The 19,890-nt window shown below is 48.0% G+C and overlaps 1 protein-coding gene across 2 annotated transcripts in view; it reads right to left on the reverse strand.

The window, feature by feature from the left end:
• Positions 1-1,025: 1,025 nt before the first annotated feature.
• Positions 1,026-19,890, reverse strand: part of Slc7a8 (solute carrier family 7 member 8) — a 59,337-nt gene continuing 40,472 nt past the window's right edge. Inside the window, exons 5-12 of one of the 2 annotated variants that reach the window (XM_021181646.2) lie at positions 16,653-16,778; positions 14,509-14,662; positions 13,841-13,964; positions 11,965-12,068; positions 8,128-8,224; positions 5,515-5,664; positions 3,535-3,712; positions 1,026-3,048 (exon numbers count right to left, since the gene is read on the reverse strand). In XM_021181646.2, the coding sequence (XP_021037305.1) occupies positions 2,891-3,048; positions 3,535-3,712; positions 5,515-5,664; positions 8,128-8,224; positions 11,965-12,068; positions 13,841-13,964; positions 14,509-14,662; positions 16,653-16,778 (1,091 nt within the window). In that variant the 3' untranslated portion in view covers positions 1,026-2,890. Of the gene's footprint in view, positions 3,049-3,534; positions 3,713-5,514; positions 5,665-8,127; positions 8,225-11,964; positions 12,069-13,840; positions 13,965-14,508; positions 14,663-16,652; positions 16,779-19,890 lie in introns of those variants that run through there. The other variant, XM_021181648.2, reaches the window with a different exon arrangement.

The raw sequence follows: 19,890 nt of genomic DNA on the forward strand, positions 1-19,890 counted from the left end.
GGTGGATGGTAGTGTCTTGCTGTCCACCCACCTCCTCCACACGGGTTGCAGGTCTGTCAGCAGAGCTGGCTCTGGGATGACGGTGACCCAGGAGAAGCTCCTGGAGGGTGGCCCAGAAAGGAGGGGCAGAAGCAAGTCTCCTCGACTTTCCAAAAGACCGTGAGGTCCCCTGGCTGTCCTGAGACTTGCTATGTGAACCAGGTTGGCCTAGAACTCACAGAGATCTACTGGTCTCTGCCTCCTGAGTGCTGTCCACCACGGCCAGCCAATGTGTTTGTCTCATGTCACTAATCCAACAAAAAAAATTTTTTTTCCTCGGGGCCAGCAAAACAGCACTTATTGCCAACCTTAACCCAAATTCTGTCCCTGAGACCTCCATGATGGAAAGAGAGAACCAACTCTTGCAAGTTGTTTTCTGACCTCTATGCAAGTGCTGCGGTGCTCATGCGCATGTGTGTGGACACACACACACACACACACACACACACACACACACACACACAGGGACCTCAACCCCTCCTTTTTTTTCTTCCAGCCCTACTCATCTTTATCTTCCTCCCAGAGATTATCCTCTCTGCTGCTTCTGCTTAGCTGGGTGGAACAGGCTCCTCGGACTCTCCCTCTGGACCCTCCCTCCAGGGCTCTCTCCACAGCGCACAAAGCTCTTCCTGCCAGGTGTTGGGATTATCACCCTCATCTTTGCCTTCCTGGACTCGACTTGGTGCCGATCTCTGGCCCACGTCTCACCATCTGACGGTTGGACAGTGATGAGCTTTATGTCCTACTTTGTTTCCAGGATTTCTGGATGGCACACAGAGCGGGAACTCAGTAACCTTTCAGGATTCAACAGAAGGGACCAGCGGTAGGGGTAAGAACGTACGGGCTCCATAGCCCTAGGCAGCTGGAAGGTGACAATCAAGACTTTTAGGAATGCATTCCTGGAAGGATTCTGGACTAAATAAAAATGTCCACAGATTCCGATTCAGACGTCATCTGATTATGATTATTAACTCCATCACTCCATCTCCATTTAAAATTTTATTACATGAAAAGAAAATACTCCATAAAACAAACCAATAAAATTTAAAACCTAAATGAACTCAGTGACAGATTATTAAGGTTCTAGCTCTGCCCCCAAACCACCATACATTAAAAAAATCCAAAAGAAATAGAAATACCAGCTTCAAAAATAGTTATCCAAAAAGTAAGGCATCCACTTAAAAAAAAAAGAGAGAGAGACAATAATTCAAGGAGGGGCTGGTACAGGCTGAAGGAATGAGAGGAGAGGGGTAGAGGGTGGTCCCTGGCCCCCCAGAGGCCCCACAGCCTGCCTGGACTGTATTCCTAAGGGCATAATTCAGCCCAAACCCAGCCTCTCACCAGTTAGGGGTAGGGTGAGCTAGGTGGGAAGTTGGGAGACCTGCTGGCAGAGGCCAGGGAAAGGTCCCTGCATATTCCAGTTTGAGTAGATGGACCGGGGTTAGGGTTCTGCCTTGTGATCAAAGGATCCTGTCCTAAGCACAGCAGGTGTGGAGGCTGCCAGGAGAAGGCAGACACTGTCACCTTCCTGTAGAGCACAGGCCAGAGGCTCTCCTGGAAGGGGCTTTTCTAAGGTCTCCAAAGTCAGCGCCATTCTGTCCTCTTGTCCCAGGTGGGATGGCAGAACGGTGGTAGGGTTGTTTGAGTTGAGGGAGGGGAGAGGAACTGGCCTTCGGAAAACATTCTCCTCACCCCCCACCAACAACATGGTCTCCCCAGGGTGAGGGCTGAGCACTGCTGGGAAGGAGGAAAGCACCCTTCCTTCCAGGGGAGGATTTGACATCAGGTCTGTCCTGGAGGTTGGCAACTGGGAGCACTTTAGGCCCAGTTCTTGGATGGGAGATGACTTAAGGCTGGTTTGACTCTAATTCAGGTCTGAAGGACTTGGGGATCCTTCATACCTGGTCCTTGAGCTGTGGTCCAGGAGAGGAAAGGGGTGAGGGTGGTTGGCAGAACTGTGGGTGGGAAGAGCTGCTGGGATAAGAGGGTGACTGCTCTTTCACAGGGGGACAGGGAGGAGCAGAGTCACTTTGCCCTTAAGAGAGAGATGTCTATTAGACTAAATAGAAGTCTTTCCGGCTTCAGGGAGCCTTGGCACCACAAGGGGATAGGAGGCAGTGGCAGGGGTGGGGCAGGGCTTGGCTTCTGCAGTCTGAGAGTTCCCTGTATATTCCACAAGCTTGGCTTAGAGCTGGGGGTGGGGTAGTCCTCCTTCTTGGTCCTTAGCTCAGTGGGGTGGAGGCTTCCTGAAAGGGAACTCTCTGGGTAGTGGGTCGAGGCTGGGCAGTGGAGTCTTGGTAGTACAGAGTGGAGAAGAAGGCAAAGAGAAGTGAACCCTCTGCCTTTTGGTTCCCTGGAGAATGAAGCCACATCTGAGTCTCTCCAGCTGACTTAACGGTGACAATCTGAGTTGTCTTCCCCAGCTATTGCTGGGGCTGCTACCTTTTTTCCCCAATGGAAGTTTCACCTGGGCTCGGAGTTAGGGAGAAGAAATAGTAGTGAACCCAGGTTTCTTAGAGGCACCTAACAGGCACGGGCCCAGGAGGAAGGGCCCTGTAGGGTACTAATGGCACCTCCACTCTCCTCCAAACCTTAGGGTGTGTGCAGGCCCTGGTGCACTGACCTTGACCATGGGCCTCGGTCCTGGAAGCAGGTTGGTTCTTTGGGTACAAAGGTCAGGGTCTTTGTTTAGAATGTCTCACTGTGGACACCCAGGTCTGGCCCCTGCCTTACAGAAGTGTGTGTGTGTGTGTGTGTGTGTGTGTGTGTGTGTGTGTGTTGGGGGGACCTAGGCAGGAATACAGGGCAGAAAGGATGAAGGGAGGAGTGGCCAGTTACAGGCTGGCAGTCTTCAGGGCTGCTCCTCCGAATCTGGGTCCTTGACAGGAGTAGGCTCGAAGATGGGCTTGTGTTGCTCCTCTAAGTCATCAGTTGTTTCCTCAGCCCCTGAGTTTCCCTCCTGGGGATACACGACCACACACATCTTCTGACTCACTAGGGTTAGGGACTCTGAGGAAGGAAACAATACAGAAGTTAGGTCAGTGATAACGTGCTGCCAGCCCCATCAATCGGGCCCTACTCTGGCCAGCTCTTCCACCTCAGCTTTTACCTCAGAATAGCAAGTGGCTTTGGAGACCAGCCTGTCCATATCCTGCATTATCTGAGCGCTGCCTCTTGTTCACCCAGGCTCTAGCCTTGCACTTTCTCTGTGCCTACTGACTACCTGTCCTCATTTCCAGGGTCTATACTGGTCTCCAGCTAACCTATAGTGGTTCCTGATGGCTAGCTGGTAGGTTGCCTAAGGTCTGTGCAGGGAGGCCAGCTGGTCTTGTTTCTCTAGAGGTCTTTGGAAGACAGCTGTCGTTCCTGGTCCTGAATCGTGAGCCCTGTGGACTCAAGTAAGGGGGAACCTTGGCTTTCTGATTCTGGCATGGCTCCCCAGTCAGACTGCTATATGTACCTTCCCAAGAGAACCTCTTTCTGGTCACCACTTACTAATGAAGTCATTGAAACACTTGGGTTTGTGTTGCCAGTAGACACCCAGGAAGTAGACAGGAACTCCCGTCAGCATAATGGCCAGGCCAATGCCACACACTACTGGCTCTGACCACAGGCTGAAGATCAGCAGGAAGGCCCAGAACAGCAAGTAGATGATGGGAAACAGCAGGCTGACCTGTGGGACACAGAAGCACTGTGAGTTATGTGGCTCTTAGGGTCCATCAGGAAGAGGGTACCCTCTTCTTCACCCTCATCCTTGAGGGAAATGGTTGAGCTGCAACCAGCTCCGTATCCCACACTTCAGGCCCCTGTAGGTGCTGCATCGGGAGATGCTGGTGAAATTGGGAAGTGGGACAGGGAAGTAAGGATCTTTACTGCTCATTGAGACCTCATGACTCATGTAAATACCTGTGGCAGCAGAGAAGCCCAGGGGCTGGAAATCTGGTTAGGATTTTGGAGAACACTTGCAGGGGTCCTCGGGAGGAGGAGAGGAGAGGAAGGAAGGAAATGACCCGGATCCTTTGGGACTCCCACGCCCGGGCCAGGCCTCATCTGAATACACCACAGCGATGCTCAGCACCCACACTGGGATCAGCCTCAATCTATTTCTCTCAAGCAATTAGAGAAGGGAAAATTGCTTAGTCCCAGGAGACCAGGAGCCAAAAGGGAATAAGGCAGACTAGGGCCTGGTCGGCATTTTGTTCAGAAGGAAACATCAGCTACACAGGCTTGGCTTCTTGCTGAGCACATGTGTTGGGTACCTTAGATACTCCCAACCCAGGGGCAGTGGCGTCAGCTGCCTACCTCCCTTCCCTCCTCAGAAGGAGACGAGTTTATCTAGTTCCCCTTCCCTCTAGGAGTTTAAGAAGTGGGAGAAAGTAACAGTGATAATGTCAGGGGGGAACTGACAGATCGAACATTTCTTCTTTCTCAGTGGGCAGACTCTAGAAGTATCTTGTCTGTGTTTCTAGAACAGGATCTTCAAATAGCTCTAGGCTCTATTCAGTTTTAAGAGAACTTAAAACTTTATTTTGTTCTGAGCAATTGAAGAACCAACAGTATCAATTTTTTGTTTGTTCGTCAAACCTGTGTTTAGTCTTGGAACTTTGAAAAGCAAGGATTAGAAAGCTTCAAAAATATGTTGAGGTTTGGTCTGTTGCTATGTACTGTAATTCTAAATAAATACTGGTCCCCAAGGTCTGGTTGCCCCCAGGGACAAGGGAGTTTTCACACTCATCAAGCGATACTATGTAACCTTTCTCCTTAATTTAAGACTATTGATTGAATGAAGGTGCCTACAACCTATAGCTGGACAGAAGAGAGGTAGGCATGGTTTAGGTTCCTGGGCCTGAGACAGGAGCAGGAGGGAGAAGAGAAGAATGTGAAGAGAGGAGACGATGCCATGAGGTAGGTGAATCATGAAATCATGACCACCAGGGCTGGCCAATTGAAGTTAGTAGCAGCACAGATGGAACATGGCAAGTTATAACTCGGGGTTATTTATAGGGAAGTAGAAACTAATAACTTAGAGGGTAGATACCTGTCCTGCTCTAGTGCATTAAAGCTTAGCATAAATATAAAAGTTTTGTGTCTTTTATCTGGGAACTGAAAGACCAAAGGTGGGATAAGTCCCTGATTGAGGCTAAATATTTACTACTACATATTGGTGCCCAATGTGGGGCTCGAACCCACCACCCTGACATTAAGAGTTTCATGCTCTACCAGCTGAGGAAGTACTCGACACCCATCTGGCCAGTGACTAGAATTCCTATGCGCAGGCAGAAGGAGACTCAGTTTGGGATAGAGGCATAGTATTGTGGAAGAACAGGGCAGATAAAAGAATCCTGAAAACCACCTATATATGGTGTAAGTTTTAGGAGTGAAGAAAGAAAACAATTGTTCCCACACACATGGCCAAGAGCCATGGTGGCTCCATCCGCATCACAGGATTGAGGACTCTAGGGCAGACCCTCTTACCTTGATGGGGCGGGGAATGTCAGGCTTCTTCCAGCGAAGGACTATCTGTCCTGCAACCGTTACCCCATAGAAGAGGTAGTTGATGAAGCCCACATAGTTGATGAGTGTGTACATGTCACTGGTGACCAGCATCAGCAGGGTGGAGAGGCACTGTTGAGGTGAAGAAGAAGGAAGGCATTGGGAGACTGGAGATGTTCACTGGTTAGGGGCTATTCTTCCCCTCTAAGCCAGGTGTGCTATTTTATAGTGGACATCTCAAGAGGAGGACTTTCAGCTACCTTCAGTAGCCTAGGATGGACTATAACTTTACTGCCAGGAACTTCTTTCTGGCTTTTTGGAGACAAGGTCTCTCTAAGTAGCTCTGGCTGTCCTGGAACCTGCTATATAAACCAGGCTGGCCTTGAACTCACAGAGATCCAGCTGCCTCTGCTTCCTTGGTGCTGGGATTAAAGACCTGTGCTTCACATCTGGCTAAGAACTGCTTCTTATTACAGGGATAAAATGTGGGTCTGTAACCGTTGTGACGGTGTAGGAGTAATCATTCAGAGTGGATACCTGGGTTGGCCGTGCTGGTATTTGTTGGCTCAGGGCATCTCTCACCTTGCCATATTTCACTTTCAATTATGGCTCAAGCTCATTTATTTATTTTCATCCTGTTGACCCCTTAGGGAGATCGTTAACTGATAAATAAGGCCTTGTTCTTCTCTTCATCATTTTCTCTTGGCTGAGTGATCTACTTTAGTTTTCCCTTTAAAAAAATGATTAAACACTAACATAGGCAGGTTGTTTTCTTAACATTCTACCAGTGCAAACTCATGTAAGCCTGTAACACGCTATGGGGTTTTCTCAACGGAAGTCAGTTTCCAACATCAAAATCATCTCTGTGGCTCTCTCGGGATGAACTAAGGCCTTCCACTTTCGATAGTCTGTGGAGGCCAATGAATGCAAGGCTTAGTTCTCCCATGAGATCTGATGGTGACCAGGTCACAGTCTCCCTGTATTTGCCTTGCAGCGGGAATATCGCAACTGAGAACTGAGAAAAGCTGAATGACTCATGGAAAATACTATCTCCTTCCATTGCTTCTGCAACTACCCAATCAGGATGACCTTCATGTTGCACCTGAACACTCGAGAATTCTCCCAGTGAGCTCTGCTACCTTGACCTCTGATCGCCTCTCTTGGGGAAATCAAAGTAATTTTTGCTATTGTATTCAGTGTTTTGAGGCAGGGTCACTCTACTCAGCCCTGGTTGGCCTGGGACTTTCTATGTAGCTGGCTTCAAACTCAAGAGATCTGCCTCCCTCTGCCTCTGGAATGTTGGGATTGAAGGTGTGTGCCACTATGTCTGGTTTAACATAATTTGTAAAACTTTATTCAAGATTCAGAAAGAAAATAAAAATTAATTCAAGCTGGGCGTGGTGGCACACGCCTTTAATTCCAGCACTGGGGAGGCAAAGGCAGGCGGATTTCTGAGTTCGAGGCCAGCCTGGTCTACAAAGTGAGTTCCAGGACAGCCAGGACTATACAGAGAAACCCTGTCTCGAAACCCCCCCCCCAAAAAAAAAATTAATTAATTCAAAAAAACAAATGAAGACAAGTCTTTGTTCGTCCTTTTGACTCTCTAAGTCAGTGGGTTCGCAACCTTCCCAATGCTGCCACCCTTTACTACAGTTCTTCAAGCTGTGGTCCCTAACGTTAAGATTATTTTGTTGTCGTCTGTAGAGATGGTTCAGCAGTTAAGACTGCTCTTCCAGAGGACCCAACGAGTTCAATTCCCAGCACCTACATGGCAGCTCACAACTGTCTGTAACTCTGGTCCCAGGGGCCCTCACATTCTCCCATTGGCATGCATGCAGGCAAAACACCATGAAATAAAAATAAATAAATTATTAAAAATCATTTGTTGCCACTTCATAAGTATAATTTGCTACTATTAAGGATTGTAATGCAAATAACTGGTATTCAGGATATCTGATAGGCCACCCCTGTGGGAGTCACAACCCACAGGCTGAGAACCACTGTTCTCAAAGATTCTGCTCTTTGTTAAAAACCCCATTTCTTCCCTGTTCAAAGGTGCCTCTTCTCCATCCCCCAGTTTATGAGTTTTCCTCTGCCTGTGTTTCTTATCAGGTATACCCTGAACTAGATTTATTTTGATGGCATCTTCCAAGAGGCTGACAGAGTACCCTAGGCAGGAAGTTGGTGGGGTTGGAAGAAGGGTGAGCTGTGCAGGGACTGGCAGAGGCTCAGAGCTGTGGCCTGTGGTAGCAGGTGCCAGGAAGCCCAGGAGCAGAGACAGGATTTTGTGAGGCTTTGGCATTTCAAGTCTTTTCAGTCTGAGCCAACAGAATAGGAGGAGAAAAATGAGTCAGTCTGAGAGTTGTAGGTGTTTTAGACTCAGGATCTTTCCCAATTATATCCCTTGGCATTCATAAAGCCAGTGGCCACATGCACCACCTTAGCTAGGGCCTAGTGAAATGCAGAACTAGATCAGAAGGGTGACAGATATGTGCACATAGTGTGACTCCCAAAGAAGACTACGTTCAAAGCAAAGGGGGGATCTGTGCACGGCTGGCAGCAGCAGGGGGAGGGGGTGAGGTGGGGGCTCCTTACTGTGAAGAGCAGGGCTGGGATTGGGGTGCAGCGCTTCACGTGGATCATGGCCAACACACTGGGAAGGTGGCCTTCTCTGGCTCCAGCAAAGAACAGCCTGGCATGGAGAAAAGTCGGTCAGCCTGGGATAGCCTGTGCACCACTAAGCCGGGATACCCTCACTGTGCCATCCTTTGGCCCACGCAGCAGCCCCCTCCACCGGCTAGGAGCCTGCCTTTGTGTGCACGCTCTCTGGCCCTACGTTCACGAATGCAGGCACAGGCAAACCAGGGGCAGCCAATGGATGGGTGCACAGATCCGGGGCGCGTGGAGACTGATGTAGCTGGCTCAGGGCACTGTCACTCTGAATCACCTCCCCTCTGCTCACGTGTACAAAGCTACAGGATCAGCTCCTCTGCCCTTATTTTTTGTTTTTGGTTCTTTGAGACACGTTCCCATGTAGCCCATGTGGCCCTGAACTCCTCTGTAGCCAAGATGGGCCTTGAATTCCTGCTCCTACTGCCTCTAATTCCTTAATACTGGTGTTATGGCCCATCCCACTACCTGGCTGCGTTTCTCCTTTATGTAAGAAACTTCTTGTCCTTAAGGGTTATTGATTCCCTGGCACACAGCTCCGAGCCACCTGTGCACTGCTGTAACAGCATTCTTATCATATCCAGAGACTAAGCTGCTTCTGTGAGATCGGAGAGAGGCCATGGGCTGGAAAAACACAGGAGGAGACCTTGGAGGGACACTGAAAAGTTCTGGGTGGTGGCTTCTTGGGTGTCCATAACCATCACAACTTCTCAATCACACTTGAAATTTGTGCAGTTGACTGTATATACACGACACCTAAACTTTATACCCATAGAGATAAGCATTCTAGCCCCAAGAAGCCTTCTTAAAAAACCCAAAACCCTAATAGAGAGGTGCTGAAAGGTACACACACACACACACAAAAAGGCTCTGGCAGGCGCTCAACTGCAAGTGTTCTGGATGCTTAAAATTATGACATTGGTTAAAGAAATTAGGATTTATCTATAAGATGGACAATGGTAAAGTTTAAAAAAAATCATGTGTTTTTTTTTTTTTTAGTCTTTTTACTTCATGTGTCCATATGGTGTTTGTGTGAATGTATGTCTGCGCACTGTGTTGAGCAGTGTCGGTGAAGGCCAGCAGAGTCAGATCGTTACAGATGGTTGAGCCGCCGTGTGGGTGCTGGGAGTTGAATCTGAGCCATCTCTCCAGCCCTCAAAATCATGTTTCTGAAGAAAATGATTATGTGAGAACATGCTCACAATACGACATCAAACAAAAATGCAGGCTGTAAACCCGGGATCCTAAGCTGGGCAAGGTGGCACATGCCCGTGAACTCAGCACACAGATCCTGAGGCAGGGGATTTCCCATTTGAGGCCAGTCTTATGAGACCCCCTCTCACAAATAGGCAGAGGGCAGGAGGGCTGGCTCAGGGGTTGAGAGAACTTGTTGCTCTTGCAGAGGAACTGGGTTCGATTCCCAGCACCCACATGGTGGCTCATAACCATCTGCAATTCGAGTTTGAGGGGGACCTGACACCCTCTTGCCACTCTGTGGGTGCCAAGCACACACATGGTTCATAGACATACATGCAGACAAATTCACACACATTAAAAAGCGATTTTTAAAAGTCTAAAAAATGGGGGTAGTATACACCCTTGGAAGAGAAGGAGATAGTGCAGAAGACAAGGAGAGACCCAGACTCACAGAAAGAGCAACACTGAAAGCAGCCCCTTCCCTCTTTTCCCTTTATGTCTCTTTCAAACAAAGCAAAACAACACAAACTCCCCAAAATCCACCACCAACAAAAACAATTGTGTAACTGCCAGCAGTTACAACATGTTAGTGTTAATAATCTGTTTTCTTTTAAAAGCTTAAGTTCATTTGCGTATTTGTTTGTGTGTGTGCTATCTGTGGCACACTCATGGAGGTCAAAAGACAACTTGTGTGAGCCAGTTCCCTTCTGCCACCATGTGAGTTGGGTTCCTGGGGTCAAGCTCAGATCACCTTTACCTGCTGAGCCATCTAATGGATGAGAGGAAGGTGACAGTGTGACAGTGCACAGGCTTTTGCTATCTGTAGTCCAGGCTGGCCTGGAAGTCTTGGCCTTCTTGATCTAGCCTTCTGAGGGCTGAGATGGGAGGTGTATGCTCCCACACTTGGCCTAAGAGAACTGCCACTCCACGCTTTGTCTATAGGGGGGAATATGGTGGCAGCAGCAGCTAGAAGTGCAGGAGGTGGCTGTGATTCCGAGTACCCATAAGCAATGTCATCATGAGCTACTTGGGCCAGCTTCCCTAATTTCGTGCAGATACATGCAGCCCCTCTCTTCTTCATGCTAAGGTCCTTTCCAGCCAGCACAGCCTCATGCAGTAGAACCTGGGGGGCTCTGTGGGCTTCACCATGCACATAGTCAGGCTCTCATGCATATGCACATTGTCAGGCTCTCATGCATATTCTCTACGTACAGCCAGGACCAAGTATAACTAACTGTCCAGGTCTAACAGCCCCACGTCACAAGAAACAATCCCAACTAGGGGACAATGGAGAATATGATGTAACACACACACACACATCCACACACGCACGCGTGCGCACACGTGCATACACTCTCAGCTTGCTCAGCAAGGACCATCTGACTCAAACTTGGGGACAAAAAAAGAATGAAAGAAAGGAAGGATGGAAGAGAGTAGTTGGTGAGCTGAGGTGGCTTGGGTGAGGAGGCCACACCTCTGGCGTCTCCTGCATGCACATGACTAACGCTGCATGCATGCAGACCACTATGTGGCCTGCCTGAGGGACAAACCCCAAACTAAAGCGACTGTGGCCAGCCATTCCTCTCCAACAGATCTCAGGGAGTCTCATGGGTCAGGGCTCTTCCACTGCTCGCCCTCTGCCAGGGCCTCCACGTGGCCACGGCTCCTGTGTAACACGCACACGAGGTTGCTACGGGTGAGTGTGGGTTTCCCTCCATCACAGGTGACACCTACACTCCTTCTTGACTGCTCTGGATCCTGGGAACATGGCAGTCTCTGTCATCTCACCAGAATTTCTCTGGGATGTGTCCGGTGGCATGGGAGACAACTGAGCCAAGACTCATCTTTTAAATAGGACCAGGCTTCTAGGGCACGGAAACCCTGTGAGCCACACAAATGGTAACCCTTCCATACGCGTACACCCAGAGAAGGCAGGAAGGGACATAAAGGAGGGGGTCTGACCCCTGGATAGATGGGGCAAGGCTCCAGGGTCCACTCATGTTTCTGGCTTCCCAAGGAATTCGGAGTTGGGGTTGTGGCTACCAGAAAGTTTCCATTGTATTCTTCCCTACTTGAGCCTGTGGCCTCCCACAGTACCTGCCTCTTGAGTAAGGAGTAGCCCTGCCTTCTCAGGACACTCTAAGGGATCTCTCCCAGGTAGAGTCTGGCTCCAGACATTCATGAGAGGCCAGACCTAGAGGTTTCAGGCACAAGAATTCTTCTTGGTTTCTTTCAAAGTAGGTTTTTTTTTTTTTTTTTTTTTTTTTTTTTTTTTTTTTCTGGCTGGTAGTAGCCCACGTCCATACAAAGGGGAAAGGGGACTCTAGGAATGTAGCCAAGATACTATCCTGCTGCCTACCACAGCTCTGTTACTTCCAAAGCAGGGTGGCTTCCTTGCACGCCCTATCATAGGTCACCCTCAAAGCAGCAAAACCCCCTTAGCACCCACGCTGACATGCATGCTCCCACAAAGCCACCACTCAGGAGTGGAGACACAAGTCCATCAAATACACACAGCAACATGGACAGAAAAGTGGCCCAGCAGGGCCCCCTGCCATCACTCACCGGGAGGAGGTGAAGAGGGAGCCATTGACTCCACCAAATGTGGACAGGGCAACAGAAATGGGCATGATCCAGGCCATGACCCCAAGGAGCTTCTCTCCAAAAGTCTGGAGGGAAAAAAAACAAGAAATGAGTGGAGACAAAGAGGCGAAACCCCCATTCCAGTCTATTCTTCGCTTTCAGGGTGCCTGTCTCCCACCTACCCTGCCGACTCTCTCTGGCTAATCTTGAGAGCCCCGGCCCAGACTGCCATGCCACAGAGACAGCTACACATCAAAAACACACGCTGTGGCTTAGCTAGCTGAGGGGGCAGTGTATTGTGGTGATAACAGTGATGAGCTAACACTTATTATCCTTGCTTATGAATGAGGAAATCGAGGCACTTAGTGACCTATGGATGACCTCAGACTGGACACTGGGGGAATGAAGGGGTCAGGAGCAGAGGTGAGGAGCTGTAAGTCAACCCTGTGCACACTACAGATGTTGCTGCACAGGGAGATTCACAGACTTGCAGTCAGATTCAGTTCCTACCCCCTCCTTAAACATGCTTACTTCTTTATTTTTTTCAGTGCTGGGGTCAAGCCCAGGGCCCTGCTTGTGTGAAGCACGTGCTCTGCCACTGAGCTATTGTCTCAGTTCTGGGTTTGCTATGTGTGGGCTTTAGTTTCCCATGTATAAACTAGAAATGGACCCTTAGTCAGACTTCTTAAATTCACAGAAGCAGACTATGATGGTAGGAAAATAAGGACCAGTTGTTTTTTTCCTTTTCTTTGAGACAGGGTTTCTCCGTGAAGCCCTGGCTGTCCTGGAACTCACTCTGTAGACCAGGCTGGCCTCAAACTCAGAGATCTGCATCTGCCTGCCTCTGTCTTCTGAGTGTTGGGATGAAAGGCGTGTGATACCACAGCCCGGCACAACTGGCTATTTCTTTAGCTGAGAAAGAAGCAGTTGTGAATTTATGGATGAGATTTCACACACATTTTCGTGTGTATATATAGTTTAGGGATAAGCCCTTTCTAGAGTCTCTGAGTCATGCTTATAGCATGAGCCTGGGGAGGTGGTGTCTAGAATAGATGTCCTGTTGGGCCTGGAGGCTGCTGGCTTTAGGAGGAGGTAGCCACGGACATGGCAGGGTATATTTATTTTCAAAGATGAGACATGTCATGACAGTGTTGGGTCTGAAGCGAAATGAAGGCTCAGCATGACTCCTGGGCCTCCCTCAGATAGCAGGTGTTCTGTGATCTCTTTGTCCAAAGGGCATAAATCACTCTGATTTCTGAACTATTTACTGGTGCACACATGAGCATGTATATATACGTGTGTGTGTGTATCTATGTGTATTTGTATGCCTGTGTGGGTGTGTCTATGTGTGTGCATGTGCATGTGTGTGTGGTGTCTATGTGTGCATATGTGCGTGTAGATGGAACACAGGGCTTTGCACTTTACTACAGAATCACGCCCTTAGCCCTTCAATACCCAGCTTTCCCCGATGAGAGCAATCAGTTTGCCTGAGTTTGCATGATTCCCAGAGAAAGAAAAGAACAGAGAGAATCCATGTGCCTTATACAGTGCATGTTTCCCTGTGGACCAGTCTGTCTTCCATAATCTGCAAGCTTACACGAGACTTGTTCCATAAAACATTAGATATTTCAATACCAAAGGCTATATAGACTCTGTGCCATCTTCTCAGGCAACCATGGTTGCTGTTTTGGAACTAACCCCGCCACTAGTTTGCTCCTGGGCGCTTGGAAGATACCCGGTGGAGAGAGGACACATGCAGATTTCAGCCTGAGGAGGTGGGATGACTTCCCATTCCATGAGGCTAAACAGGCAGACACACACTGGCATTCTTGGTTGGGGCCCCTGAGTGATTTCTTACCACAGCAACTGCATTGGAGGCTAGCAGCTCCTGGGGGGACATTGCAGTGACGTATGCAATATTAGCAAAGACGTATACAAATGTGACCAGTGGGATGGAGATGAAGATGGCTCTAGGAAGGTTCCTGTAGAGGGAGAGGAGGTCAGAGGGAAGCCTTTACTAGGGACGTGTTCTGCTGGGGAACTCCAGGAGCCTCGACCTGCTGTCTCTTGGCTGTTCCTCTATTTGGGAGGTAGGTTCTGACTCAGGTGGGGCAGGACTCTTTAGAGGAAATGGAACCGTTTAGGTCTAGAAATATGTTTCACCTGATTATCATCTTCTGACTCAGATTTGGACCATGCACCCTTTCTACTGTCTTAAGATATAAAGCTGGGCCTGGCTCCAAACAGATAAAATGCCGAGACAACCCAGGATAGTTCCTTCTCTGTCGCACTGTCCTGAACAGCTCTTGATTGTTCACTTGCTCTGGGACAGTCATAGGATCCTTCCCCTTCTCTTAACAGGGTGGATGGTAAATGGTTCAAATTCCTGGGACATCAACTGTGGTTTCATGGTAGACCAGGACATGTCCTGGAGAAGGGCAAGAAGTGAGTCTGTGTTTCCTTTTTCCAGAGGTGGGTCCCGTGCGGCCTAAGGGTGAACAGAAGAGCGAACCTCATTTGACTCACTTGTAAGGATCCACAAGTTCCTCAGTCACATAATTAAGGAAGTTCCAGCCACCATAGGCAAAGGAGCCCTGGAGGAATGCCAGAGCAACGAGGCCGATGTCAGGTTCTTGGAAATTCTCAAATGCATTCTTTGGCTCCAGCCAAAAGAATTCTCCTGTGGACACAACAGGTAGGAGGCTGCTCAGAGAGACGAGCCCAGGCCCAGTAGCCCAATGGCCACCCCATGCATTGTCTTGACCTCTTCTACGGTGATATGCTAGCTCCTTGTCTGTGAACCTTCTGTGTGAGAGAAAGCCAGTAAGAAGAAATCCAGGACCAGGACCTCCCGGAACCTGGAATCTCAGAACCAGGGGCTCAGGCTCAAAGCACAGCTCAGAACATCCTTTTCAAAAAGGCAACAACAGGAGCTAGAGAAAGTATCCAAGGAGCTAAAGGGATCTGCAACCCTGTAGGTGCAACATAATGAACTAACCAGTACCCTGGAGCTCTTGACTCTAGCTGCATATGTATCAAAAGATGGCCTAGTCGGCCATCACTGGAAAGAGAGGCCCATTGGACTTGCAAACTTTATATGCCCCAGTACAGGGGAACGCCAGGGCCAAAAAGTGGGAATGGGTGGGTAGGGAAGTGGGGGGAAGGGTGTGGAGGACTTTTGGGATAGCATTGGAAATGTAATTGAGGAAAATATGTAATTTAAAAAAAAAGGAATAGCATTGGAAATGTAATTGAGGAAAATATGTAATTTAAAAAAAAAGGCAACAACATTGTTTAGAAGAAAAGTTCATGTAAATGGCGAAGCTAGTGTCAATGGCAGTCCCTGGACTACTTTTCTTGATATTATTATTTGTGTTTTGTGAAGAAAGCATCAAGAGCAACCAACATTCAAGTTCTCACAGACCTCTAGCATTCTGTCAGTTCAAGTTTATTTTGTTTACTTTGCCCATAGCCCATCACTTCCTAAGGGCTATTTGGTTTTCTTCTGGATCCTTTGGTAAAAAAAGATGCTGGGGGTTGGGCTGGAGAGATGGCTCGGCAGTTCAGAGCACTTGCGGTGCCTGCAGAGCATCCAGGGTCTCTGTTCTCAGCACCCATATGCTAGGTGGCTCACAACCAGGTGACCCAGTGTTCTCTACTGGCTTTATGGGCACTAGGCATGCACATGGCACACATATATGTGCAGGCAAAGCACTTACACATATAAAATACATATGATACATATAAAATAGAATAAACCTTTTTTTTTGTTTTGTTTCTGGGTTGAAGATGTAGCTTTGTATTAGAGGGCATGTGCAAAGCCCAGGTTTGAGTATATACACTCGCACCACATATACCCTCAGTTGCTGAGTAAATAAGGCCGGGACAAGACAGAGTAATTAGCTCTGCTATTTAGACAATGGTAATTAGGACAAGAAATAAGGAGGTTTGTGTGATCGGGAGAGAGAACTGAGAACTGAGCTGAGGAAGGATTCATTATCTTTGAGAAGATAGCACAATGTTTCCTAAGCCTAAATTCCTGGAAACAATATGTCCGTCCGTCCATCCATCCCCCCACTCCCCAGGGTTTAATTCTGCTGATTAAAATGATCAAGGGGAGGGAGTATCTAGCACAGAGCTCGTGGGCAGGCAGGAGGTATTCCTGTTTGTCATCTCATTTTCTCCAAGAGGCAGTGACGCTGTGCAGAGCCCAGCAGTGCTGCGGGTCCCATGGAAACCAAATCCAGATCAAATCCGATGGGGAATGTTGGCAGAGGCCTCAAGAATGTAGCACGCTTTTCCCCCGAGACTATGAGCAATACTGAAATACATGAAATTCTCTTCTTCTGTTCTTCATTTTATGATATTAACCAAGTGCAAGTAGAAAATGCAAGAAATGTCTTCCCTGTGTCAAAATAAGAACTGAGTACAGAGATCTGGGGTCCTCGCTTAGCTGTGTTAGTCCTGAAGCAAGTGTAGAGAGGTCTTTTCAAAGTGGTGGATGGGAGTGGAAGTGGGCATCCCTAATCCTGAGGAAGACGTCGTCTCATCCCCTTTGTCACACATGTGAACAACAGAAGCCAGTCAAGGTCACGACTCGGGAACCTTAGGATGAGTCCATGCAAGGGGTGGAAAGTCATGCGGAGCCCCCTGGTCCCCTCCACAGTTACCTTTGCATATCTGCACAATACCCATGATGATGATCAGAGCCAGGGCCAGGAGCTTCCCAGCTGTGAAGATATCTTGAACCCGGGTGGCCCATCGGACGCTGGAGCAGTTGACCCATGTGAGGAGCACTGAAATGACAGTACCAGAGGCTCTCAGCCACTGCAGGACAGCACCAGAGAGGGTCTCAGCCGCTGCAGGACACCTGCTGCTCAGAAGGACGCTGTTCCTGCTTCCCAACCTCACACATGCAGCCCCAGTGACCAGAAACTTTGGCTCGGTTAATAGGTTACAATGGGGATTACATGCCCCAAATTAGAGCTTGGTCAGAGCACTCGGTCCCTGTCCAGGGCTAGAGGCCAGGACCAGGCAGGGAAGTGTGGGCACTGACTCAGGAGGCTTTGTTCCTGATCAGGGCACAGAATGGACTTAGGATTCCAGTTATTTCTCTTCATGGTGAGCTCTGAGCTGCAAGAATAACCTTGGATATTGCCTTTCTGAGCCTGGGTCCGGGGCAACAGAGGGTTAGGGACTCAACTCCTGTTAGGTTTATTAAAGTATAAAATTCACCTTAAAGCAATCAGGAACAACAACAAAACCCTTTGTCTTCCTGCCCCAGCCTCCTCCAGAAGGATCTGAATGGCAGGCTAGTGCCACCCCATCCACGTCAAAGCTCACCTTTTCAAAGAGCACATTTTGATGAGGTTTGGCAGATGAATTGTTCATCAGCATCATACTTGATATTTCCGACATTCTAAACAGGTGCCTGTGTGCTCTGCTCTTTCTATTCACGCATCTTCTACCCCTGCTACTGGTAACCACTAATCCGATTTTTGTTCCTATAATTGTGTCTTTTCCAAAACGTCACACAAATGGAATTACAGGCTTTTGGATCTGACTTCTTCCATCAAACATAACGCTTTAAGATCTATGTATTTTGTTACATATTAACAGTTGGGTTTCATTGTTAAATACCATTCATTCCATTATATGGATACAAGCGTTCTTTTCCCACTCGGATGGATATGCAGGTCCTGCCAGTTTGGGGTTATTGTACATCTAAAACTACATACAAAGAATCGCAGTATGTCAGGGCCTGCAATCCCAACAGGAGATGATGTATAAGGAGTGCTGAGACTTCAAGGTCAGCCTGGGTTACAAAATGAGTTCTGGGCTAGCCCAGACTTTGTAATAACACCCTGCCTTGACAACCTAAATTCTATCATTGAACCAACCTCTCCAAGTCCTCTGAACTTTCAAAGAGCTGGAAAATGGTGGCATATATTCCTTTTTATATATACGTAGAAGAATAGAACTTTGACCAATCAGAAAGGCAAACTTTAGGCATCTATCATCTTTTTGACTAAAAATTAGGAAGCAGTAGAGACAAACTGTTGAGACATTTTCCCATACTGTGATGAAAACCTTCAACATGAAAATGTAAGTCTGAGCGCTGTAAGACATGTATACAATAAATATGTCAAGGTTGCCAGGTTTCCTCAAAATAGCACCAGCGATCACAGTTAAAGGTGTTAAAAACCCGGACTGGAGAGACGGCGCAGTGGTTGAGAGCACTGACTGCTCTTCCAGAGGTCTTGAGTTCAATTCCCAGCAACCACATGGTGGCTCACAACCACCTGCAATCTGATGTCCTCTTCTGGTGTGTCTGAAGAGAGCTACAGTGTACTCATATACATAAAATAAATAAATAATTCTTTTAAAAAGAGGGGGGCTTAAAAGCCATTACGACAATATTTCTGAAATGCAGCTTTCCTCTTCTCCAGTGACACCCCTAAAAAAGACAGACGTGTCCCGGGGTAAAAAGGCTTTAAAGTTTGCAGAAGATCCAGGTTTCATTGTAGTTTCTCCATCCTTCTGAGAGAAGGAAAGCGAATGCGCCTCCAGCCCTGGCTTCTCAGGAAGAACTAGGGGGTCACACTTATCTGGAGACGGGCCTGGTGTGGGAGGGGATGGCGTTCATCGTTTGGAGAGAGGGAGTAGGGAATGGTTTCCCTGAGTTCCTCATTTATGACCCTCACCCTCCCTTGGAAGAGAGGCCTCGGGAAAGTCAAATGTCTTTTCAAGCTCAGGTGACTGAGCATCCTGAGTAAGAGCAGCTGTGAGTCAGAGGCAGAACTGTAAGCTCATTACAACAACATCATCATCAACAACAACAACATCAACAACAACAACAACAACAACAACATCATCAACAACAACAACATCAACATCATCATCAACAACATCACCACCACCACCAACATCAACAACATCACCACCACCACCACCATCAACAACAAGAAGACATTTGCCTCTAAATCCTTTTTATTATTTGTTATGTAAGTTTATGTGTGTGTGTCTATGTGTATCTGTGTGTGTCTATGCTACTGGTGTGTGGGTATCCCTGGAGACCAGATAAGGCCATTAGGTCTTCTGGAACGAGTTCAAGGTGGTTGCAAGCTACTCGGGGACCTTTTGGTTGTAAACCAAACCTGGGACCTCTGGGAGAGAAGCAAATGTCCTTAACTGCTGAGCCATCTCTTCAGCCCCTATATTTTATTAATTTATTTTTAAAAAAACGTTATTTTAGCCAGTTGTGGTGGTGCACCCCTTTAATCCCAGCATTGGGAATCAGAAGCAGAGGAGATCTCTGAGTTCAAGGTCACCCTGGTTTGCCACCCTGGTAGCCTGTTTGTTTTTTTCCTAAAAAAAAAAAACCCTTTATTTTTTTACTATTGTATGTGTGGAAGGTGGTCACATGTCATGGTGCCATGTGTGGAGGTCAGAGGACAGCTCTGAGGGTTGGTGCTCTCCTTGCAGTTCTGAGGACTGAACTCACAAAACTCATCCGGTTTGTGTGGCAAGAGCTGAACCCTCCGAACCATTGTTGAGCAACCTCAGCATCCCTCCAAGTCTTTGGGTAGAGTCAATAACTCACAGGGATAGGATTCTTCATACGTACACATAGATGTACATTTAGTTTTAGAAGGAAGTGTTGTATGTTTGTCAGTGACGAGTGACAGTAGGTTCTCAGGTGCCTGCTCTCCCCAGCTACCTATGTTTTCCGGTGGCACCAGGTGGGGGTGCCTCCAGCTCTGCTCCCTTACCTGGGAGTCACTGTACTTTTTTTTTCTTTTCGAGACAGGGGTTCTCTATATAGCCCTGGCTGTCCTGGAACTCACTTTGTAGACCAGGCTGGCCTCGAACTCAGAAATCCGCCTGCCTCTGCCTCCCGAGTGCTGG

Source organism: Mus caroli, chromosome 14 (assembly GCF_900094665.2).
Source record: "Mus caroli chromosome 14, CAROLI_EIJ_v1.1, whole genome shotgun sequence".
NCBI classification, from domain to species: Eukaryota; Metazoa; Chordata; class Mammalia; order Rodentia; family Muridae; genus Mus; species Mus caroli.